The sequence below is a fragment of the Podarcis muralis genome, chromosome 13 (assembly GCF_964188315.1).
Source record: "Podarcis muralis chromosome 13, rPodMur119.hap1.1, whole genome shotgun sequence".
NCBI lineage: Eukaryota > Metazoa > Chordata > Lepidosauria > Squamata > Lacertidae > Podarcis > Podarcis muralis.
The window spans coordinates 40006303-40028775 of NC_135667.1; the positions used below are offsets into that span (position 1 = coordinate 40006303).

The 22473-nt window shown below is 46.8% G+C and overlaps 1 protein-coding gene across 4 annotated transcripts in view; it reads right to left on the bottom strand.

The window, feature by feature from the left end:
• Positions 1–57: 57 nt before the first annotated feature.
• The window catches only part of LOC114582269 (uncharacterized), a 110298-nt gene continuing 87882 nt past the window's right edge, over positions 58–22473 (bottom strand). For all 4 annotated transcript variants that reach the window (XM_028703172.2, XM_077917440.1, XM_028703174.2 and 1 more), the window contains 12 exons: positions 22288–22350; positions 20173–20277; positions 18802–18873; positions 17810–17894; positions 16632–16708; positions 13792–13935; positions 12286–12357; positions 11135–11252; positions 9177–9373; positions 6229–6416; positions 4644–4748; positions 58–3658 (listed from right to left, as the gene is read on the bottom strand). In XM_028703172.2, coding sequence (XP_028559005.2) covers positions 3365–3658; positions 4644–4748; positions 6229–6416; positions 9177–9373; positions 11135–11252; positions 12286–12357; positions 13792–13935; positions 16632–16708; positions 17810–17894; positions 18802–18873; positions 20173–20277; positions 22288–22350 — 1520 coding nt within the window. In that variant the 3' untranslated portion in view covers positions 58–3364. The remainder of the gene's footprint in view (positions 3659–4643; positions 4749–6228; positions 6417–9176; positions 9374–11134; positions 11253–12285; positions 12358–13791; positions 13936–16631; positions 16709–17809; positions 17895–18801; positions 18874–20172; positions 20278–22287; positions 22351–22473) is intronic.

A 22473-nucleotide genomic window follows, 5' to 3' on the forward strand; every position in this document is an offset into this window, starting at 1 on the left:
TGCCAACGCCTCCTTCGTCCGCGTTTAATTTTCCCGGCGGCGCGCTTCCTCGGGTGGACCAGAATGAGAACTATTCGGCCCCGTTTAGGCTTCCCGACTCGTAGAGCTAGAAACTTGCAGAGCGGCACGTGGAGTGAACGCCGTTTTTCAGTAGATTGTTGTATTTCCCTCCGCCTAGAGGAGGGAAATCTCTCTGCATCAAAGAGAGCAACTGAACTGGGTCAAGCCGAAAAAGGTCCAGTATCCCATCTTCTCGCAATGGGTACAGGATTGCAGCCTCGGGTGCCTTGCGAGGAAAGCGCAGTCCATTGGCCCTGAGAAATCAAAATGTTTGTTTGTGGTGGTGAACTGCGATTATGCAATCGTAAAAAAAAGGCAGGTTGCTACACCTTAAGGCGGGATGGGGAAAGTGGAGGAAGCAAGCAAGATTTCCAGTACAGTGGTACCTCAGGTTACATATGCTTCAGGTTACATACGTTTCAGGTTACACACTCCGCTAACCCAGAAATAGTACCTCAGGTTAAGAACTTTGCTTCAGGATGAGAACAGAAATCGTGCTCTGGAGGCAGCAGGAGGCCCCATTAGCTAAAGTGGTGCTTCAGGTTAAGAACAGTTTCAGGTTAAGTACGGACCTCCGGAACGAATTAAGTACTTAACCTGAGGTGCCACTGTAATGAGAAGGTACGGCTTCAGTGCCCTGCATTCCTTTGGTGCCCCCTCTACCTTGACGACCAGAAGCAGAATAGTTATGCAGCAGCTTGAAGCACAATGAGGTCACTCCCTCCCTCGTTGTATTTGCATGTTGCTGTACACACAAAGAGAATAACAACAACAACAACATTATTTATACCCCGCCCTCCCCGGCCAGGGCCAGGCTCAGGGTGGCTAACACCAGTAAAATTACAGTAAAAACATAATAGAAAAAGGGGGAAAACCCAATTTAAAATACAGGTTAAAATGCAATTTAAAATGCAGCCTCATTTTAAAAGTAGGCCATAGATCAAAACCATAAGGGGAGGGAAACATAAGGGTCAGACTGCGTCTAAACCAAAGGCCAGGCAGAACAGCTCTGTCTTGCAGGCCCTGTGGAAAGATGTCAAGTCCCGCAGGGCCCTGGTCTCTTGTGACAGAGCGGTCCACCAAGTTAGGGCCAGTACTGAAAAGGTCCTGGCCCTAGTTGAGACCAATCTAACCACCTTGCGACCTGGGACCTCCAAAATATTGTCATTTGTGGACCTTAAGGTCCTCTGCGGGGCATACCAGGAGAGGCGGTCCCGTAGGAACGTGGCTCCTAGGCCGGGGGTTGAAATGCCTCCACCTGATGCACATTACCTGCTTGGTATTCCCACACCTGCCACCCTTGTGAACTATTCATGAAGCTGTCATCTGCACACATGCAATGGCTGTCTCAAACGTATACACCTCAGCTTAACTGCAAAGTGAATGTGGCTCCCGTTTTCAAATCGGATGGAAGCTGTTTTGAGGGAAAATGCATCAAGCAGCAGCATTTCTGAATAAACTACCGGGCAGGTATGGATTGCTGGTAATACCATGTGTGTGTAGGGTTGCTGGAATTTCATGGACATAGCAGAGGTACGGAAGCAGTGTCTGGACAGAAATTGCTAAAAAATGTCCAGGAAAATCTGGACACATGGCAACCCATGTTGGCAGTGTCATTTTTTGCAATATTCATTAAAAATAGCAAATAGCTCAAAAACGTGTGATTTTGCCATAAGAAGCTCAACAACTTTGGGAAAACTAAAAAAAGCTCAACAATGTTTGTGTCCAGATTATCACTTTTTGAAATATGGCAACTCTTATGTGTATGTTGTTGTTGTTGTTTACAGTGGCGTAGCGTGGGTTGTCAGCACCCGGGGCAAGCCAAGTAATTTGCGCCCCCTAACCCGTGGATTTGCGCCCCCTAACCTGTGGATTTGCCCTAACCCCAGATGTTGCGCCCGGTGCGGCCGGCCCCCCCTGCACCCCCCACGCTACGCCACTGGTTGTTTAGTCGTTTAGTCGTGTCCGACTCTTCATGACCCCATGGACCAGAGCACGCCAGGCACTCCTGTCTTCCACTGCCTCCCGCAGTTTGGTCAAACTCATGCTGGTAGCTTCGACAACACTATCCAACCATCTCGTCCTCTGTTGTCCCCTTCTCCTTGTGCCCTCCATCTTTCCCAACACCAGGGTCTTTTCCAGGGAGTCTTCTCTTCTCATGAGGTGGCCAAAGTATTGGAGTCTCAGCTTCAGGATCCTATGTGTATACTGAGCTTCAAATACCAGCAGCAGGAGTGCAGTGGAGCCAGAGTTAAGCAGTAATGTGTATACAACCTAAATTGTGCAAAAACATACATGTGTTGCTTTGTATAAATTACCTAGGTTGTAAAATTCAGGTTTGTGTGGTGCACAGTCTTTTAAGAAGCACGCTGTAAACGCAGACCTGATATCAGTCTCATTCAACTTTCAAATATGGCTGAGTTAGATTTTGGGAGCATGACTCCTTGCTGCCATCTATGTCTCAATGCTTCATACTTTCCCCCATTTTGATGATGCCCAAAATGATTTCACTCACTTAAAGGAGAACCTCAGGAAAGCAAGGACTGCTGGAGCAACACAAATGAACATCATGGACTATGGCTATAGAACATATTCTTTCTTTCAGGTGTTATCCAAGGAATGCAGCCCCCCCCCCCCATTTCTTAGACCCATTCCTAGAGAAAAAGCAATTATTTTGCCTAGCCTGTGCTTGAGAATATATACAAGGCATAATTTCTCGTCAGCAAAATAAGAAGAGCAACGATGGCTCACCTCACAGTTTTCTAGGAAGGATTAATAAGGTAGGAGGACTGCCCATCCCCTTGTACAATAGGATTCTATGATTCTAAGTACTTCTCAATAAAAATGAATTGAGATGCGGGAATTTCTTGCAAAGGCTTGTGTGGAAATCCCAAAGTTTGAAATTCAGAACGTCAGGGTTTGCTTAAAGTTCAGTCTAAAAGTGGATCCCTATTTGTTTACGAGAGGTGGGGGATCTATGGAGATGCTGTTAAAATGCAGATCGGAAGACTTCTGTTTGAATCACGAAATGGCTCTTGGCAGTCAATATCAAATGCTTCCCCCACCCTCTTCCTGCTTTCCCTCCTAGTTGGGCAAGACTCAGGAACAGGAGAAAAGCAGAAGCCATGACACAAGAGGTTTGCCTTTTCTACCTTAATTTCTCACTGTATTTTGCCAGTGTACAAAGGTGAAGCCCTGCATTTCCCAACATGGGAGTTGCGTCCCGGATGCCAGCCCGAGATCATCCTACGGAGCGCCCTCCGGTGAAAGAGGAGGATGCCACAGTAAGCAACATCTGGGGGGGCTACTTCTTGCTTCCTTTATGCCTCCCGCCTGCCCTGATCAGCTTTTCCCCGGCAGCAGATGACCGGCAGCTGTCCTGATGCGTTTTCCTGTCGTATTCTCGGAGTTCTCGGGGCGTCAGTAGTTCCTGGCAGACGTTCCACGACCAGGAGTACGTGGAGAAGGTCTGGTAGAAGCTGGTGCTCCCCGAGTCCAGCCCAATCTCTGCGCCGCGCACTCTCTTCCAGAGTTTCAGGGACTTGTTGCGCTCGCGGAGAGCGATTGCCATCCGGTAGGCGTCTGTTGCTTTCTTCACCTGAGCGGGAGACAGGTTGGAAGGGGAGATGAAGCTGTCAGAACAGTACAGTCATACCTCATGTTACGTCCCCTTCATGTTACGTTCTTTCAGGTGATGTCCCGCAGTGACCCGGAAAGTACCGGAAAGGGTTCCTTCTGGGTTTCGCCGCTCGCACATGCGCAGAAGCGCAAAAATGATGTCACGTGCGTACGCAGAAGCGGCAAATCGCAACCTGCATGTGCGCAGATGCGCCACTGCGGGTTACGTTCTTTTCATGTTGCGAACGGGCCTCCGGAACGGATCCCGTTTGCAACCAGAAGTACCACTGTAATGGCCAACAGCAAGGGAAATTTTACACAGATGGGAAGTTAATCGGCGTGCCCTAGTCAGGCATTCTTCCCTCTATATAGAGTAGAGTGTGCTCTAGCCCTGCCTTGCCACTGTGTCCCCCTGCGAACTCCCAACAGCACACTGTCCACACATTGGGGGAAGATATGAAGGAAGAAAGGCTGCCAAACATGTGTAGACTGTGCTCACTGCAGCTTACTGAAATCGGTGGGGCAAGTTAGCCACGGCTCCAGCTGAAGCTCCATTGATTTCGGCGGGACCCGGGCAGCAATCCTGTTGCCACTCTGCCAGGAGAAAGTTCCATTCTACTCGGACATGTTAGGATTCCACCATATGGACATGTGGCTTAGACTGAACCCAACCTACTGAAGGGTGTCAGCCCTTGACCTCTCTTTGGATCATTTGGGCCAATTTTCTTTCTTACGACTTATCGCCCACCTTCAATGCATGAGCATCTATGGAGCAGTATACTAGAGTGGAAATCTTTTGGCAACTCCTGGTCTTTTTATAATCTATATTGTTGCAGGGAATGTGGGCAGGGGGACTGCTTTGGGGATGTTGTTATCATTTCTGTATGTTTCCTTTCTTTTTCCTGTTTGTGTTTTTCTGTGTTTGCTGGAAAATCAACAACACACACACACACAGACTAGCATACCTCCCGTCGGATCTCTTCCAGATTGTCGAAAGTAAAACGCCGCTTTCCATGTGTCAGCTGTGGTGCGAGACTGAGGGAAAGCTTTTTGGGCTTGTTGGATTTAGGCTGTACAGAAAAGAATGAAAGAAAGGAAAGGAGAAAGAAAACGAAAGCTTAACCATCATGTCTGGAAAGACCAGCAGCTGCAGCTAAGTCCCACACGCCACAGTTCAGGGTAGGAGAGGGGCAAGGAAGCTGCTGCCCACTCTCTTCCTACTCTCCGCAGCATGGTCATAGAATCATAGAGTTGGAATAGACCACAAGGGCCATCGAGTCCAACCCCCTGCCAAGCAGGAAACACCATCAGAGCACTCCTGACATATGGTTGTCAAGCCTCTGCTTAAAGACCTCCAAAGACGGAGACTCCACCACACTCCTTGGCAGCAAATTCCACTGTCGAACAGCTCTTACTGTCAGGAAGTTCTTCCTAATGTTTAGGTGGAATCTTCTTTCTTGTAGTTTGGATCCATTGCTCCGTGTCCGCTTCTCTGGAGCAGCAGAAAACAACCTTTCTCCCTCCTCTATATGACATCCTTTTATATATTTGAACATGGCTATCATATCAGGGCTGACCTGGCCGAGGAGAGCAGATGGCAGCTTTGCTGCTCACTCTCCCCCTGCTCTCCGCTACCAGGGCAGGCCACGGGCGAGGTGGGATGCTCTCCACCACTGGGTCAGCTACTGTAGCCGCGCACAAGGTGCCTTGCAGCCAAGGAGGGTGGGTGGCCTGATCTGGGGACAGCGCTGCCACACCAGGCACAAGCACCGCAGCCAAGGAACAGCTCCTTCTGGTGCAAAGCTAGGCTCCGATGAAGGAGCCTGCTGTGAGGGGTGCCTGTTTGTTCCCCCTCTCAATATTGCGCCCCGCACGCCTCTGACTGGCAGCACAAAAAGTGTTGGCACATTCCCACCCCCCAATTTGGGAACATGCCCATGCAAATGTATTAGTGCTCAGCAAAAACATTGGTTCCGAATTATAGAGCTTGAGATCTAGTAAGTCTTAGCTGGGTGTGATTGGCAATGAACAAAAATCATTAGGATCTGTTTCATAAATCAATCCATCTAGGTCTGTACTGTATTTGGGGAAAATAAGGTGACATAACCCCTTCATGGATCACTGCCTTGTTGTGTTGAAGGAGCTTGAATAACTTCAAGAAGCTATGAGCTATGCCATGCAGGGCCACCCAAGACGGACAGGTTGTAGGCGAGAGTTTAGACTAAATGTGATCCACCTGGAGAAAGAACTGGCAAACCAGTCCAGTATTTTGCCAAGAAAATTCCATGGACATAAAGTGAGTTTCCAAGGCATGCTCTGGTTCATGGGGTCACGGAGAGTCGAACACGACTAAGACGACTAAACAACAACAACGCGACGTAAATCTTCAGTGCTCACTAATCCAAACAAAACTAAACTGGGAGGTGCTGGAACCTCTTGTTCCTTGAAAATGGGGAACACAGACTAATGTGTATTCCAGAGTTTCATTGTCTGTGACGTTGGAAACAGCTGCTGGGTCTGAGCCTAGTGCAGAAGGCATGCTGCTCTCACCTCTTGCTTTAGCCATCTTTTCTTATGGAAGAAGTGGTCCTCAAAAGAGGAGAGGGGCTCCTGCCTCCTCAGCTGCTCCAGCTTCTGGAGATTCTTCTTTGGCCTTCCCGACGTCAGGCCATCTTGGTTGGGGATCAAGGGGAAGATGGGCACCTGAGAATAGGGGCTCTCTGATGGGGCAATTTTTTCTGGCAAAACAGGAAAGGAAAAAGGGAACCAAACGTTAGGAAAGGGAGTGCCTGAGGTAGGAGGGAAGGAAAGCTAGGTCTGGATCGAGCAGGAAGGCCATGGGGCAGTGGGTAGGTCTCCTGCCCCCTCAAATAACCCTGCCCTTTCCTCCTTGCACCCAGAAATGCCTTCCCAGAGAACACCTCCATGATGATGATGATGATGATGATGATGATAATAATAATAATAATTTATTTATACCCTGCCTCACCGCAGGAGGAGAAAGGAAAAGAAAAAAGAAAGAGGGGGAGGGAATCAAACTGGCTCCAAGCCAAAGGCCAGGCGGAACAACTCTGTCTTACAGGCCCTGCGGAAAGAAATCAGATCCTGCAGGGCCCTGGTCTCATGAGGCAGAGCGTTCCACCAGGCCGGAGCCAGAGTTGAAAAGGCCCTGGCTCTGGTTGAAGCCAATCTAACTTCCTTAGGGCCCAGAGCCACTAGGGTATTGCTATTTATGGACCTTGAGGCTCTCCGTGGGGCATACCGGGAGAGGCGGTCCCGTATGTACGAGGGTCCTAGGCCATGAAGGGCTTTAAAGGTCAAAACCAACACCTTAAATCTGACCCTGTACTCCACCGGGAGCCAGTGCAGCTGGAAAAGCACTGGGTGAATATGCTCCCATGGCAGAGAACCTGTGAGGAGCCTCACTGCAGCATCTGCACCCGCTGGAGTTTCTGGGACAGCTTCAAGGGCAGTCCCGCATAGAGCGAATTACAGTAGTCAAGCCTGATGCACCCCTTCTTGCATCAAATCCCTCCCCCAAACCCACCTTTTCTACAAAGCCTATAGCGCCAATCCCTAGGCCCAATATATTGCCGTAACAAAGTGTAAATGCATGGAACCGAACTGTGCATCCATTCATCCAGTTAGCAAATTATAGGTTGAGTCCCTTGAGGCACAGACCTGTCCTCTTATACCCTGTGGAGCCAGCATGGTGTAGTGGTTCGAGTATTGGACTAGGACCTGGGAGAACAGGGTTCAAATCCCCACTCGTCCATGAAGGTCACTGGAGAACCTTGGGCCATTGCCTCTCAGCCTGACCCATCTCAGATGGTGGTTGTGGGGATTAAACGAGGAAAGGGAGAACCACTGACACCACCATGAGCTCCTTGGAGGAAAAGGTGGGATAATAATGCAATCAATTAATAATAATAATAAAAAATGCATAGTGGCATCTACATGCATTACACGTAAATCAACAGCAACAGAGTTATGGCCTTCTCCAGGTAACCACATCCTAACAATGCTACATATGTATTAGGATAATAACATCATATATATTTATATAAAAATCTATGGGAGTACATTACATTGCATTTTTTGTATATTGTTTCTTTCCGCACATCCCCCCCCCTTCTTTTCTTATCTAGTTCTTCTCTTCTGCATCACTTTATTTCTTTATGATCAAAATTCTTTCAGTAAAATACAGTGGTACCTCGCAAGACGAATGCCTCGCAAGACAAAAAACTCGCTAGACGAAAGGTTTTTCCGTTTTCGAGTTGCCTCGCAAGATGAATTTCCCTATGGGCTTGCTTCGCAAGACGAAAACGTCTCGCGACTTTGTTTCCTTTGTCTAAATAATAATTCGCAAGACGAAAAATTCGCTAGACGACAAAACTTGCGGAACGAATTAATTTCGTCTTGCGGGGCACCACTGTAAAAAGGTAAAGGGACCCCTGACCATTAGGTCCAGTCGTGACCGACTCTGGGGTTGCGGCGCACAGTTTCCGGGTCATGTGGCCAGCATGACTAAGTCGCTTCTGGCGAACCAGAGCAGTGCACGGAAACGCCGTTTACCTTCCCGCTGGAGCGGTACCTATTTATCTACTTGCACTTTGATGTGCTTTTGAACTGCTGTGTGGGCAGGAGCAGGGACCAAGCAACGGGAGCTCACCCCGTCACTGGGATTTGAACCGCCGACCTTCTGATCGGCAAGTCTGATCGGCAAGTTTAACCCACAGCCACACCTGCGTCCCTTTTTCAGTAAAATAGTAATACCAAAAAAAGGAGGAATGGCTTATCTGAGAATATGAGAACCTGATCCCAAAACTAGTTCTCACAGTAAAGCAAAACCAGAGCAGGACTGCTAGTGTCAGCACAACACTTCATGGCCAATACATCCTGTTTCCCAGTCCATGACCCCGTGGTAATGACACTTGCATACATGAAAGGGTAACGTGAGCCAGAAATGAGCTCAAGTTACCTTGGAGGACCTTAGCAATCTCCCAGCAGCCTTTGCCTCTTCTTACCCCTCCCCCCTCAGCACTCTGCCTTCCTGGAAGAAGTAAGTAGCCACATGTCTACAGCCTGAACGACTTAGCAAATGCAAAGGCTACATGATTTCTTTTGTAATGAAACCAAGTTCTTTTCTTTTCAAATTGTTTGGAACCTTTTCTTCCTTACTTTTACAGCCAATGGGTGGAGACTTCTTTATTGTAATTGCGGAAACTCTGTAAGTAAAATCATCACTTATCTGCAAAGCCAAGTATCTGTGATTTATTCTAGCCTAAGTATTTTCATGGGGAACGTTGGTTTAAAGGTGGATGGAGGACAGATGTAAAATCTAACCAAGTTTTAACGTGCTTCGTACTAATTGTCAGTGTGCTAACTGATGCAAGAGAGTAAGAATCTTTTTTTGAACCCCTCTCTCTGACAGACCCAACTTTGTTCTTAGCAGCTACTTTTATCGGCTATAAACTGGCTACACAGGCGTTTTTCACCTCGGAGCTGTTCCACATACTCCTCCAACTCCTTGTCTTTCATGACGCAGATACGGGCAGCACCAGCAAAAGCAGACAGGGAGGTGGATTTGGATTTTTTCATGGGACCTTTCTTCTGAGCAGACTTGCCCTCAGCAATGCTATCGGCGCGCCAAGCTTTCTTGCCAGTAGATTCAAGGAACTTTTGCCGGTAGTAGCTAAGAGGCAAGCAAAGGAACAACACTGAGACAAAGGCTAAACGTTACAGAATGTGAAGGAACTGAACTCTGTAGTCCTGGGCTACTTGTGTGGACTTGAATATTATGTGTAGGAAAACATATTTTACTTGTGTGGACTGTTGCATATCATACAGGCTTATCTTTACTGCATATTTTCTTGTTTGTTCACTAGAGATGAGCCTGGAAATCTAGCTAAGGTCCTGAGACAATGAAAATTCCACTGGATATGTGAGAGGTTGCACAGCCTTCATCTGAAAGTGGGGGAACTAAAAACTCCAAACTTCATTGAACCAGTAACCCAAAATTTCTATCCCACAGTTCCTCCAAGGAGAGCTGTTCACCTAAGAGCCGCTGCCCAATGCAGGGCAGAAACTGACAGCCAATGAACCAACACATGAATGAATGACTCAAGAAGGAGATATTTTCTTTCTTTCTTTCTTTCTTTCTTTCTTTCTTTCTTTCTTTCTTTCTTTCCAAATCGTTTTTATCGATTTTCCAAATTTTACCGAACCAACCACAAATTAAATCAAATTAAATAAAGGTAAAGGTACCCCTGCCCGTACGGGCCAGTCTTGACAGACTCTAGGGTTGTGCGCCCATCTCACTCTATAGGCCGGGGGCCAGCGCTGTCCGAAGACACTTCCGGGTCATGTGGCCAGCGTGACAAGCTGCATCTGGCGAGCCAGCGCAGCACACGGAACGCCGTTTACCTTCCCGCTATAAAGCGGTCCCTATTTATCTACTTGAACCCGGGGGTGCTTTCGAACTGCTAGGTTGGCAGGCGCTGGGACCGAGCAGTGGGAGCGCACCCCGCCACGGGGATTCGAACCGCCGACCTTTCGGTCGGCAAGCCCTAGGCGCTGATGCTTTTACCCACAGCGCCACCCGCGTCCCAAATGCACCCCCCAAAAAAACTGGTTTCCTGCACTCCATTGTTGATGTGTCCATAGTTTCCGCTTCTTGCTGATTACTTTCCCATTTATTTCAAATTCACATTCCATTTGAAGGTAACCCAGAAACTGCAACTGGTGACTGGGACTGGCCGCCGGGACCACATAACGCCGGTTCTGAGAGATCTGCATTGGCTCCCAGTACGTTTCTGAGCACGATTCAAAGTGTTGGTGCTGACCTTTAAAGCCCTAAACGGCCTCGGTCCTGTATACCTGAAGGAGCGTCTCCAACCCCATAGTTCAGCCCAGACACTGAGATCCAGCGCCGAGGGCCTTCTGGCAGTTCCCTCATTGCGAGAAGTGAGGTTACAGGGATCCAGGCAGAGGGCCTTCTCGGTAGTGGCACCCGCCCTGTGGGATGCCCTCCCTTCAGATGTGAAGGAAATAAGCAGCTATCCTATCTTTAAAAGACATCTGAAGGCAGCCCTGTTTAGGGAAGTTATTAATATTTAATGCTGTATTGTTTTTAACACTGAATTGGGAGCTGCCCAGAGTGGCTGGGGAAACTCAGCCAGATGGGCGGGGTATAAATAAATTATTATTATTATTATTATTATTATTATTATTATTATTATTATTATTATTATTCCTCGCAACTAACCTTATATTTTTGTAGTAAACAAACAAATCAACAATACAAAAAACAACAACACTCAGTGAGTTTCATGGCTGAGCAGGCATCTGAATCTCCTAAAACCAGCACTCTAACCAAACTGGCTCCCTAATAAATAAATAAATAATCAATCAATCAATCAATCAATCACACTCATACCCTGCCCCAGTTTCTCACCTGACAATATTCACAGTAGTTTTCCTTGGCAGCATAGAAGTCTCCACAAGCTTTGACAAAAGCTCAAATAACAAGATCCCTCGGGCGTCAACGGTCTCCATGTCACCTTTCCTGGGGGCTGAGAGGAATGGGGGGATACAGAGCGATTAGAGAAGCTCCCATTTCCTCACCCCTTTCAAGCCATGGCTATAACTGCTGCAGTTGGGGAAAGGAAAGAAAGCTGAGTGGCTCCGATTTTAATCCAGAAAACAACAACAGCAACGCCTCAGATATCCATCTTAATGGCCACCACCAGCAAATTAGCCTTGTGTAGCTACAGACACTTTCCCACAGAAACTCCCAAGATGCTGCAGAGACCATACAGAGAGAGCAGGGATCAGTCCTAGGACTCAGCTAAATTGGTAAAGAAAAAGCGTTTTATACGCATTATAACGCTGTGGCACCAGATCATGGAATCATAGAGTTGGAATAGACCACAAGGGCCATCGAGTCCAACCCCCTGCCAAGCAGGAAACACCATCAGAGCACTCCTGACATATGGTTGTCAAGCCTCTGCTTAAAGACCTCCAAAGAAGGAGACTCCAACACACTCCTTGGCAGCAAATTCCACTGTTGAACAGCTCTTACTGTCAGGAAGTTCTTCCTAATGTTTAGGTGGAATCTTCTTTCTTGTAGTTTGGATCCATTGCTCCGTGTCCGCTTCTCTGGAGCAGCAGAAAACATCCTTTCTCCCTCCTCTATGTGACATCCTTTTATATATTTGAACATGGCTATCATATCACCCCTTAACCTCCTCTTCTCCAGGCTAAACATGCCCAGCTCCCTTAGCTGTTCCTCATAAGGCATCGTTTCCAGGCCTTTGACCATTTTGGTTGCCCTCCTCTGGACACGTTCGAGTTTGTCACTGTCCTTCTTGAACTGTGGTGCCCAGAATTGGACACAGTACTCCAGGTGAGGTCTGACCAGAGCAGAATACAGTGGCACTATTACTTCCCTTGATCTAGATGCTATGCTCCTATTGATGAGGCCCAGAATTGCATTGGCTCCACAGATGGCGCTGTGGAGCTACGTTTTTGCCAACGCGATTTCTCATACAAAGTTTGCAAACGCTTCTTTTATGTGACCCTAAATGACAACACAGTTTATCTCACCTACGGCCTGGATGAAGCGGTTGCTGTCTGTGATGATGTTAAGGAAGTCTGTGAAATTCACCTTTCCATCTCCTGTAGGACAACACACACACAAAATAAAGAGCTGATTAGACGGCCTGAGATAGTGAATCACAATAATGCCTTACTCCTAACAGTAGTTGCCGCTGGGCAACCTTGTCACTCTCAGACTTCCATTCATTCACTTGCATGCTGTGACTCAGTTCTGCGCATGCTGGAGAGGGGTATGTCATTTAGGGGACGAGACTTTATTTTTGCAAATTTCTTCAGTTTTGGGTCTGAGAAATTCAAATCTGCTATTATATTTGTGACTTGACCACATTTAGCTTGGTAAGTTTGATGAAGAAGCACATAAACTGCTTTCGGAAAACCAATAATTTTGCTTTTACCTTCTGAAAATGTCAAGTAATGCTAAATGATAACACATAACAGAGGGTTTCAACCTTTTGGAGTCCATGGCTCCCTTAACCAACTACATTCTTTCTGCAGCACCCCTGTGGGGCTGAGGAGCCCAGTTATGTCACCCCTTGCCTGCAGAGCTGGCAGCCTCTCACCCTTTCTTGAACACCTAATAATAATAATAATAATAATAATAATAATAATACCGTAATTTATTTATTTATACCCCGCCCATTGTTGTAAACAAAAATTGCCCTTTTCCCTTATGGGGTATCCAAGAGCCCATATAGAGTCCTTACATAGGTTCCCTATTGGTAGGAGAGAATAACAGAGGCCAACCAGAGAATATTGAGAAGCAAAGCAGCTAGTAAGCTTGATCTTTAATTGATCTGTTGCAACAGGGCGCTCCCCTCACATGCAGGAAAGGAGGAGGACCCAGAAAACTGGTGTGCAAGGCCTTATAAAGGCTTTTGAAATCCCCACCCTGTAGATCAAGACCACCCCCAGAAACATCATACATACACCACAGAAGGGATGTAACCTAAGACCACCCCTCAGATACATCACACCTACATCACAGAAAAGGTGGAATTTTGAATATTGGTTTTCTCCTGCCGTTGTTTATCTCCTGTCTGGCAGTTTACTTGATTGGATTTTCCTGGGTAGCCTGGCCAGTCTTTTGTAATGATAAATACTTAGTTCATGGGCCAGGTCACAGGCTCACACCCTATTCAAACACAGACAGGATCTGTGAAGGAAAAGACAATGGGGAGGCCTCTCCACCTTGAACTTGCAGAGAAAAGACCCGGTCAGTTTAGGAATCAAAATGGTTCCAGGTTGGTCTTCCTGTGCTGATCTATGTACGTGCTTGGTTGGTACACTTACGAAGATTACCACATATCTAAGACCATAAAATTCCTATCACACCATCTCCACTCCTTGTGGAGTGTTCTCTGAGCCTCCTCTCCCCTCTCCTTGGAAGTCCTCTGGCCAGCTGCTCCTGCTTTCCCTGGTCTCTGAGCTGCCCACCCCACCCAAAAGAGAGGTGCCCCCCCCCAATATTTTGCTTCAGCTGCAGAGAGCACTCACTATCTGTGTCTGCGTACACCAGCTCATCAAAGGCTTCCTCCTCGGTTAAGTTGATTCCCAAGTTAAAGGCCGTGCTCTGCAGGGCTCCAAGATCAATGGTTCCATCAAAGTCCTTGCTGAAGGAATCGTAGGCATTGCGGAATGCTGTACAGAAGTTTGAGGTGGGGGAAAGAAGAGGGAAGACTCAGGGGGAGACCCAAAAATGATTTGCTCGGAGAGAGAATCCGCGAAAAGGACTAAGCACCAAATTTCTCCTATGAATGCTCCCCACCTCGGCCTCTGCATTCGAAACCCCATGTTTACATAAAATCCTATCCTTAGTTCACTAGCAAAGTCGGTAGTCCTCAAGCTCCTCTGACCCAGAACCCACCTTTAACCCAGACATGCATTTGGGGAACCATTTCTTAATTATTGTAGGGACGCGGGTGGTGCTGTGGGTAAAACCTCAGTGCCTAGGACTTGCCAATCGCATGGTCGGCGGTTCGAATCCCCGCGGTGGGGTGAGCTCCCGTCTTTCGGTCCCAGCTCCTGCCCACCTAGCAGTTCGAAAGCACCCCTAAGTGCAAGTAGATAAATAGGTACTGCTTTATAGCGGGAAGGTAAACGGCGTTTCCGTGTGCTGCGCTGGTGCTGGCTCGCCAGAGCAGCTTCGTCACGCTGGCCACGTGACCTGGAAGTGTCTCCGGACAGCGCTGGCCCCTGGCCTCTTAAGTGAGATGGGCGCACAACCCTAGAGTCGGACACGACTGGCCCGTACGGGCAGGGGTACCTTTACCTTTACCTTCTTAATTATTTACCACACAGACTTCTCCCCACTTACGGGTGACCAACCCGAGCGCAAATGCATATAGGTGTGGCGCTGGGAAACAAATAATTTTATCTAAACCCAGAAGTGGTGGGAGAGAGCTGCTGGAGAGTCCTCATGGCTCACAATTTCATTTATGTGTGTGGGGGCCCAGAACGTAACCCCCGTGTAATGGGGTTGGGAAATCACCTGTATATTTGTATGGTGGAAGTGCAGCTATTGCACCCCCTCCCCCACTTAGATAAGGAGGTGAATCAGCAGGATTTAAACTCACCAGTTGAAGACCAGTGGTCTAAATAATAAGTTTCATTGCTTTCAATGAAAATGAATCTGTGCTAACTTTGTCTAGATTGTGTCCCTCCATCGACTGATTAATCTACCATTGCTTTGCTACAATTCTGGAAATTGTTTCATGAGGATATTGACCGCTGCGAGTCTTTCATGCAATGGGTGGATGTTCTTGCTCACATTTCCCTAGCTTGTTTGTCTGTATGTTTAATCCTTCTCTCCTATAACTGAATTTGTATTTTAAAATTCAGTAAAATACATTTGTGAAACAAATCAAAACAAATGATATTGGGAAGCATCCTAGTGTGGGAACGTTTATATAATTTAGCAGAGTTTAAACGATCCCGTTTGAGTTTATGCAGCGACAAGAGGGGCTGCTAACCCGTTTGAGTCCTATCAATAATTATACCTTCCTGGTGGACAATCCCTTTCTGTCCCTCTTAAAGAAAACACACATGAATCTGAATCATATTAACATAAACTACTTTGCTTTCAGATTCATTCAGCTTTACAGAGTTGTTCCTGAAGGCAGTTTTGTCGATCGGTTGGTCGGTTGCTGCTAGGAGTGTTAACTGGTAATTGTTTGGACGCAGTCTTCTCATGATTCACTACTATCTAGTAAATAGTTTATATGTTATGTAACCTAAGCCTGCCTTCGGGAACAACTCTGTAAACCTGAATGAATCTGAAAGTAAAGTTGTTGTTGTTGTTTAGTTGTTTAGTCGTGTCCAACTCTTCGTGACCCCATGGACCAGAGCAGGCCAGGCACTCCTGTCTTCCACTGCCTCCCGCAGTTTGGTCAGACTCATGCTGGTAGCTTCAAGAACACTGTCCAACCATCTCGTCCTCTGTCGTCCCCTTCTCCTTGTGCCCTCCATCTTTCCCAACATCAGGGTCTTTTCCAGGGAGTCTTCTCTTCTCATGAAGTGGCCAAAGTATTGGAGCCTCAGCTTCACGATCTGTCCTATCAGTGAGCACTCAGTGCTGATTTCCTTCAGAATGGATAGGTTTGATCTTCTTGCAGTCCATGAGTCTCAAGAGTCTCCTCCAACACCATTATTCAAAAGCATCAATTCTTCGGCGATCAGCCTTCTTTATGGTCCAGCTCTCACTTCCATACATCACTACTGGGAGAACCATAGCTTTAACTATACGGACCTTTGTCGGCAAGGTGATGTCTCTGCTTTTTAAGATGCTGTCTAGGTTTATCATCGCTTTTCTCCCAAGAAGCAGGCATCTTTTAATTTCGTGACTGCTGTCACCATCTGTAGTGATCATGGAGCCCAAGAAAGTAAAATCTCTCACTGCCCCCATTTCTTTCCCTTCTATTTACCAGGAGGTGATAGGCCCAGTGTTAATATGATTCAGATTCAGGTTTGTGGGATATAAAGCTGTCACTCAAGTCCAACATTCCACACCTAGGACCTCTCTGGTCTTGACCTTCCCAATCTCTGAGCAAAATAAAAAAGAGCTGTTCGGGTTTGTAGTATAAATTGGCCCTAGCAGAAGAATCTACAGCGGCTTTCAGACGTAGGAGTAGCTTGTCTCCAGGGTCCTAAGAAGACTTAACAGTTGCATCGGGGGTAGCCAATGTGGTACCCTCCATATGTTAAGAACTACAATTCCCATGAGACTCAGCCAGCATGGCCAATGGTCAGGAAAAATGGGAGTCATATATGGTCCACCATATCTGAAGGTGCTCCAGATTGGCTAGCCCAGAATTATATTTTGCAAACAGGAGAATTACCTTCCAGTTGTGGTTTGGTCAGGTTCCTTGCTGCTCTGGATTTGCCCATGTCACTGGGAGCCTCAGAAAACGGAATTCTGCCAAAAATACAAAGAAAGAAGCACAACGTTGATTAGCCGACTCACGGCTTCTCCAAACTTACCTTTTAATGTATTTTTGATCTTTGTTGGAAGCCGCCCAGAGTGGCTGGGGAAACTCAGTCAGATGGGCGGGGTACAAATAATACTACATTATTATTATTATTATTATTATTATTATTATTATTATTATTATTATTATTATTATTTTGCCCTGCTCTTTCTTTATTTTGCCCTGCTCTTTAATGCCCTGTGCCTGAAAGCCCACTTTTTAAAGCTGAATCATCAGTCTGGGTTTTCCACAAATTGATGTTTGCTCCGATTGAGCTTTCAAGAGCAGGTTGTCTGGGGTTTTGTTTGTTTTGTTTAAAAATTGACATTCATTTGAGAATCCATTAATGGAACGAATAAGGTACTGGAACTTTAGAAGAGGCGGGCAGCTTGGGATTAAAGAGGTATAACGGTCATTCCAAAAACCGAGAAGGATCTATCCTCCACTAAAACCATACAGATCATTTTCCCCATACTATTTTCATGTCAATACTTGTAGTACATTTAAATAAGGCGGTAAATACATTAAGATCCAACGCAGGGTGCTTGCGCAAGGAGAATTTCCCGACTCCTATTCTTTGCCATTAGGGACACGGGTGGTGCTATGGGTTAAACCACAGAGCCTAGGGCTTGCTGATCAGAAGGTCGGCGGTTCGAATCCCCGCGACAGGGTGAGCTCCCATTGCTCGGTCCCAGCCCTGCCAACCTAGCAATTCGAAAGCACGTCAAAGTGCAAGTAGATAAATAGGTACCGTTCTGGTGGGAAGGTAAACGGCACTGCTCTGGTTCGCCAGAAGCGGCTTAGTCATGCTGGCCACATGACCCGGAAGCTGTACGCCGGCTCCCTCGGCCAATAAAGCGAGATGAGCACCGCAACCCCAGAGTCGGCCACGACTGGACCTAATGGTCAGGGGTCCATTTACCTTTACTATTCTTTGCCATTGCACCCCCCTTTTCCTGAGGGTCAGGGGGCTCTCAGAAAAGCCAGAGATGTGGGGCAGGGCCCTGCAGTTAGGTAGAGGGAGCTTGCATTAGTGAATCCTAACTAACCTGCTTGGTGCCTCTTGGTGGTGCCTCTCTGTCACCTTTGGAAACCTGATGGACTTTGCATGTAACTTTTTACCCACATAGGTTCCTGTGAAGAAAAGGAGATTTGCATAAACCGTCAGTGGTAGACAGGCACACCCCCGACGGCAAACAACGTGTGGACCTCTCTCCAGAAAACCCGTTTATTCAGCATTCCTCCTGATTTACTTGCACAAAACGTACACGGCATTTTATTTACAGTGGTACCTTGGGTTATGAACTTAATTCATTCCAGAGGTCCATTCTTAACCTGAGGCGCGCTTTCACTAGTGGGGCCTCCCGCTGCTGCCGGCGCACAATTTCCATTCTCATCCTGGGGCAAAGTTCGCAACCCGGAGCAACTACTTCCGGGTTATGGGGAGTTTGTAACCTGAAGCGTTTGAAACCACTGTACAGTCATACCTCGGATTGAATGTGCTTCCGCGGCAACCTGGAAGTAATGGAGTGCGTTACTTCCGGGTTTCGCCGCTTGCACAGACGCTCAAAATGACGTCATGCGCATGCGCAGAAGTGGCAAAACGCGACCCGCGCACACGCAGCCGCATCTTACATTCTATTCAGGATGTGAACGGGGCTCCGGAACGGATCCCGTTCGCATCCCGAGGTACCACTGTATTTCCTTGATTAAATTTAGGTATATCCTAGCCTTCCTTCCAAAAGATAGACTATGTTGATTCTCTACTGAGCATTTGTCCAGATTTGTTTATGGGGCAGCTATGTGGCAATGAATTATTATTATTATTATTATTATTATTAGCAATAGCATTAGCATTTTACCCCGCTATTCAGCCAAAAAGCGTCTCTTGGAGGCTGTAGAACAGAAGTGAGGCAAGAAAGCTGGGAGGGCACTAAGCACTGCCATAGGCTGCAAAGCTACCAAGTCCAAGAAATGGGCTTTCCCCCTGTCTTTTGCTTCTATATTTCCATCGCCAAAGGTAAAACAACAACAAACTCACCTTCCATCTCAGAGCGGGCTAGAGTGACGTTGCAAGCCCTTACAAACTCTTTCAAATTCACCGTCCCGTCCTCTGCAAGGCAAAAAGAGAGAAGGACTTGAGAAAGACCAGTGTACTTATTAACCCCATTGCAGAGAAAGAAGGGGGACAGCACAGCCTTACATGGCTTCCTTCTAGATGAAAAGGAAGAATGCCTCTAAAAGAACTGCATTGCAGTTTTCTTCACAAACATTATTGTTATTTATTGAATTTATATACCGCACTATACCCGGGGGTCTCAGAGGGGTTCACAGAATAAAATCAAGATATAAAACCACAAAATACATAATAAAAATAAAAACAATAGCCCCCCCCCCAACACATTTTAAAAGTGCATAGGATATAAACATAAACCACATTTTTACCTCACTAACATGGAGCAACAGATTCCCCAAGACAGATTATAGCAACAAGTAATAATAATAATAAAATATTATTTATATGCTGCTCATCTGACAGGGTTGCCCCAGTCAGTAGCCATATGCCATATATTATATAACTGTGTATGTATGTGTGTATATATGTGACACAGAGAGAAAGAAAGTGTGTGTGTGTACACACACACACACACACACACACACACACACACACACATCCAATTAAAACAAGCTCTGCCATTTAAAGTAACTTAAAATAAAAATACAGACCATTCTAAAACAGCAGTCATTTGAAAAAACAAGAACAGATAAAATAGCCTTAGCTCAGCTCAAAACAGGCAATCTGCCTCACCCCCTGAACGCCAACTGATATGTAAGGGTTTATACAAATTTCCAAAGGGCAAGGCCCCAAAATTGCCTTGAAAACAGCCTTTTGAAACTGAAGACAGTAGCGACTGAAATCTATTTGTTCACAGTAGTCTAACTCTGTAGAAAATATAAAAGTAATGGACCACATAATAGTGGACGGATTTCCCAAAATATGAACCACTCTATTAAAAATTCAGAATGAATGGCAAACCTATGGAACAGCCTTGATCAGCCTTGGACTCCCAGATGTTGTTGGATTACAATTCCCATCATCCCTAGCTAGCAAGACCAGTGGTCAGAGATGATGGGAGTTGTAGTCTAATAACATTTGGGGACCTAAGGTTGAGTAAGTCTGTGATAGTATAGTGGGTGATAGGTGGACTCTAAGGACTTGGACAAGTCTTGTGGCCTTGTTATTCCATTAGAGAGTTGTCGATGGATGTGCCACAAGAGAGTCATCCAGACTGTAGACTAAACGGCTGCATCAACCTGTGTGATGTGCAGATGTGAAGGTTTGGGGAGTCATATTTTAGAACTCTTAGTTCCATGGTCTAATGAAGATGAGAAGACCATGGGACACACTCACCATTCATCATTGCAATCTTCTGCGCTTCCTCCAGTTCTTCCTGTGTTAAGAAGATTCCCATGCCGCCTAGGACAGTGTCCAGGTCACTAATATCCACTTTTTCATCTTTAAAGAAAAAGCAATAGATATTCACCATATTAAACTGTGGAAAACTAATCCCATCTGGTGCCTCATTTGGCCCCACAACAATAATTATTAATACCCCATTTTACAAATGAAGAACACTGAAGCAGAGCAAGTTAATGCAGCAGAACTCAGACCAGTGATCTAGATTTCTGTTCCACCTTATGCCACACAGCTCACAATTTGAAAACACAACCCGAAGTGAGGAAGAGAAAGAAAGAGGTTCTGGACACTTCCAGATGATCTGTTTGTCCAAAGTCTGGGGGAAGGTTAGACAACATTACAGCTTTCCACTGCATTTTCCTGTTACTTTCCTTATTTTTTTAAAAAAGTTTAGTTTAGGGGAGGAAGGAAGTTTGTAATTCAAAAGCTCCTAATCAACTTTAACCGTGTAACCTAAATTTGCCAGCATGCGACTAATTCCCACCCCAAAAATAGTGGCAGCTTGGACGCACCCATTGTGTTTCTGGTGTTGTACACTGGATGCACGAGATCAAACGTTATTCACGGAACGGTCTAGAATTAACTGGCTTTCTGTCTCAGTTTACAAACTGTAAATTTAAATGTGCGATAGTCAGTGGTGTAGCAGGTGTGTGTGTGCGTGCCATAGGGGCAGTTGCCCAAGGTGCAAAATTTCAACATCTGGTGTTGCCTCAATACAGCTGTGTGCTTCCATCACTGGGCTCCATGCAAACCAGGAAGTGACCCTTCCAGACAACGGAACAACTCTTCTTTTCTTATCTCTGTGGCTGCGATCTTCTGAGTGACACAGACACTGTTTGGCAATTGAATGTGCATTTGCACTCTGTCCATTTCCCACCCACCCCTTCTCATGGCCCCAGAGCTGGCAACCCATGCTACACCACTGGCGATGGCATATTTACAACCCATCAGAAGTAAGGCCTATTTTACTCCCAACTACATGAGCCTTGGACTATAGCCATACATCAGTTTCAATCCTCAGCTTCCTGCTCCAAGAACGGATATTTCCTCTTCCTCCCTTTTTATCAACCCCCCACCCCCTTTTTGTGCATTATTCCTTTTCCCAGCTTCAGCAGCTCTGACTAGCATAGTTAGGAGATAAGATGGCCAGATGCAAGAGCGGACAGGTCCTCCTGGGCCTTTAACAGTCACACTAAACTGGGAAATTCAACAGGTTTAGCTTGCCACACAAATTGCACCTGCCCAAATGCCATTCTCAGCACATCTTTTAAAGGTGCAGGAGGGGGCCCAGTCCTCTTTTTGCATCTGTCCACCCCACTGAGAGGATAAACAGAGGCAATACAATGGGTTAGTGGATGCTTTCTGTTCTGCCTTCCTCGAAATGCCTGTAATCCTCATGAGGTTTGAAAACAGGGCTTTGCATTGCCCCGCTCTGGCCAGATTTTATTCTTCTTATCATCCTTGTAGTTTCCAGTAAGGGAAGACCCTTCTGTTCCCAACCCCTCCCTGGTCCACAAAGCGAGTGGCATCAATGAACATGCAACGTACTCAGGGCTGTCTTAAGCATATGCAGTGCCGGGGTGAAAAGATCCGCCCAACACACGTCCCCCCCCCCCCCAGGTTGCCCAGTCCCAGGTGCGCAGGAGGGAGGAGCTGGCCGGCCACCTCAGCATCTTGCTGGCTTGGTCACCCCCGAACTTGCGGCGCAGAGCCGCCCACAGCAGAAGAGCCCACTGCGGTGCTCTGACCGACAGGTGGGCTCTTCCTCAGACTCAGCTCTCAGCCCTGGACTCTCAGCCTGGTGCTCCTGAGAGCCCGGCGCCCAGGTGCCCTGCACCCCTAGCGCCTATGGATAAGACGGCCCTGAACGTACTCTGGCTAGAAGGAAGAGAGGTGGTGGTGAGGAGCCATGGCACCATAGCTGGGAGAAGAACGCTTAGGGTCAAGGCAGACCCACCTTAAGGGCCTGGGTGGGTTAAAAAGCTTGCAAGTCTTAATCTGGAAGATAGCCACTGCCCCTCCATTTTCCATGCGAAGGTTAAAACTCACCCTGAATACTGGGGAGGTCTTGAATGGCCCACATGAAGTCTTTCATATTCACGGTACCATCCTCTGTAAGGTAAAAAGATTAGCTGGGATGGAAAGAGAGACCCATGCTGATGCTTCCCCCGCCCTACCCCTGGATGAATTCTCATACTGAGATTCATATGCTGTCGGTACTTCTGTTTTCGAGCG